The following is a 2713-nucleotide window of genomic DNA, read 5'->3' as shown; positions in this document are numbered from 1 at the left end:
AAATGCAACATTTGTATAACAAATTTTGGTTATGTTAGAAAATAATTAACTGAATTTAATGGTGTAGAACGAGAGTAAAAATTTCAAAATTGAACTAAAATTAAAAATATTTCAATCGATTGATTAGTTTTTGATGTAACAGCAACAATATATGATTTTTTACATATCTACACATTTCTCCATAGTATCACGACCCTTTTATAGACTTCAAATTATGTTGTTGTAACGTTAATCCTCTCGGGCAGCTAAGCTTTAAGATCCAAATCGGGGCGTTCTGTACGAAGTTATCATTCTTTATCAGTTACATTGGCATTACAGGACTTTATTTAATGCGATGTATAGATAATTTGCATGCTTGTCCGATCTTCTCCTTCTCTTTGTGGTGTGCGTCTTGATGTTTTCTACAAATAAAGGGACCTACCGTATTATTCCACCACCGAACGGCAGATGATTTTGTGTAAGTAGCTTTTCATGACAGACCGCTTAAAATCGTACCCAAAATCCTTACAAACGGCAGTATTGGTGAGGAGATATACCACTTTTATCATCAGTGGCATATCGCAAACAAGGGCGCAGATCCTCGAAAGTAACAAAATAAAAACCCTAAAACTAAGAAATATATTTGAGATTTTATTTATTACATCTAAACGCCTAATGGAATTAAGCTATATAATATTCTTACAGTGAAACTATCTCCATCTGTAATCTATTCAAACTGTACCTGATGATGATGAAGTAAAGGTATTGTTAGAAAGTACTGAGCACCTAGTGCAAAGCACGACAAATTATTTTATGGGCCCTTACGCAACCAACATACCTACTCTATTAAAAATTAAAAATTATATCCTAATAGCCCTTTCTATAGCCCCTCCTGAATGCTCTTGGGTCTAAGTGTTTTATACGGAAGCGATTTCCTAGTCTATAAAAGAGGTAAAACTCACCGAATTTAAGCACATTTAAAACCGGTTTCAGGAAAAAGACGGCTACCTTCAAAATTAGCCTCAATGATACTGTAATATTACACTCGCTAAGTTTTATAAAAATTCAAAAACCAAATCACATTAAAAGTTCCACAGCGTTTGAAAATTCAATGCAGTTGGTCAATTTATGATAATTACAATGCTAACAATTTTAAATCAAAATCCAACAATCAACTATAACCACACGACTATACTCGTTCGTAAAGAAATAGAGCTAAGCAAAGAGAAAACTGAAAACCAAAGCAACTTTGACAAAAAAATCAAAAACAGAAAGAACTGAGAAACTCGGTAGCAGAAAACATAAGAAATCATTAAATATTAATAAGGCGTTTTGTGAACTCTTAAGGTCTCCACTGCTAGGCTCGAATCAAACGCTTCTGTGACAAATGAATTGTATAAAAGCTTGTAGCTGCGAAGTAAAACGGTATCAGTACTCAGTTTTCCCAACTTAGTCAAACACAAACCAAATCAAAATGTCTCGCTTCTTCCAAATCCTGTTCGTTGCCTGCATGGCTGTCGCACTCTGCGCCGCTGAAGCGCCACGTTATCGCAGTCGCAGTGGCCGCTTGCAACTCTCCAAGCAACGCAGTCGTTTCCTGGCACGCCAGGAGGCCGCCGAAGAAGCTGGTGTGACCCCATACCCCTCCGCCAAGGAACTGATCCCAGAGATACCATTCGATGAAGCTGCCGCCGCTGCTGCACCAGAAGTACCCGTTGCGCCTGTAGATGATGTAAATGTATCCGTGAATGTTGATCTACCTGCTGAGCAAGAACCAGCTTTTGAACAGGAAGAAGTTGATGAAGTAGCTATCGCTGATGATGCCGAGGGCGAACACGAACCTGACCTAACCTATGGGCCACCAGAGGCTGAGGATGTGCCAGCAGTGAATGAAATCACCCCCGTTGAGGAAATCGAAACAACCGTCGCTGAGGAAGAGGAACAAGCTGAAGCTGCTGAGGAGGAAATTCAATCTGGACGCTTGGTGTTCGGTCGTCGCATTAACGCACGCAAATCTGCTCGTCCAGCAAAGTTGCGCGCTCCAGCTTCTGCCCGTGGTCGCGTCACCTCAGCCAAATCGGCCCGCATTGTCAAAGCCAAGACAACGACCAAAGCTCGTCCCGCTCGTTTGCAACAGTTTGCACAGCAACAACAATACATTATTCCCCAACAGCCAATGTTTTACTACACCGCCGGACAATTGCAGCAGTGGTAAGCTGATAGGGAGGATTTCGATGTGGCTGCCGTCATCCAGCACATGATTTCTTATTGTTATGATTGTAGTATAGAAAATTGTTAACAATTAAATACCTGTAGAACTGAAAAGTTGTTAAAGATTTTTTTAGCCTGATAAATATAAACCGATAATTTTGAAAGTATTCAAATCCAGTCTTTACATTCCATTCATATCTAAAGTAGTATGTTGTGTGTACATATTTATGTAGATATGTCCTTTACAGAGCGTTGGGCAAATGTAACTGCATGCACGCAAATATTTGTATGTACCGTCAGCGTCAAAATAAAGTGTACACCACTTATTGATAAGTTCTGACTGTTTATTTATTTGTTTTGTAATTTCATTTTTTATAAAAATATAGTTGATACCACAGAAAGAACCACAGAAAGCAAACTTTCGAACTCGCATACTCGAAATTTTTCTACCAATTTTTATTTTTACTAATTTTATACAAAGTCCGAAACTTTGCTTTATGTGGTTTTGTTGTAGAATGAAGTA

At 38.6% G+C, this 2713-nt stretch overlaps 1 protein-coding gene across 1 annotated transcript; it reads left to right on the top strand.

Moving 5' to 3' along the window:
• Positions 1-1423: 1423 nt before the first annotated feature.
• Positions 1424-2337, top strand: LOC128862317 (uncharacterized). The gene has a single exon (XM_054100875.1). The coding sequence runs from the start codon at positions 1454-1456 to the stop codon at positions 2192-2194; it is 741 nt and encodes a 246-aa protein (XP_053956850.1). The 5' UTR covers positions 1424-1453; the 3' UTR covers positions 2195-2337.
• The last annotated feature ends 376 nt before the right edge of the window (positions 2338-2713 follow it).

The sequence above is a fragment of the Anastrepha ludens genome, chromosome 4 (genome assembly GCF_028408465.1).
Source record: "Anastrepha ludens isolate Willacy chromosome 4, idAnaLude1.1, whole genome shotgun sequence".
NCBI classification, from domain to species: domain Eukaryota; kingdom Metazoa; phylum Arthropoda; class Insecta; order Diptera; family Tephritidae; genus Anastrepha; species Anastrepha ludens.
Note: the sequence above shows the minus strand (reverse complement) of the source record. Positions and strands in the feature narration are given on the sequence as shown.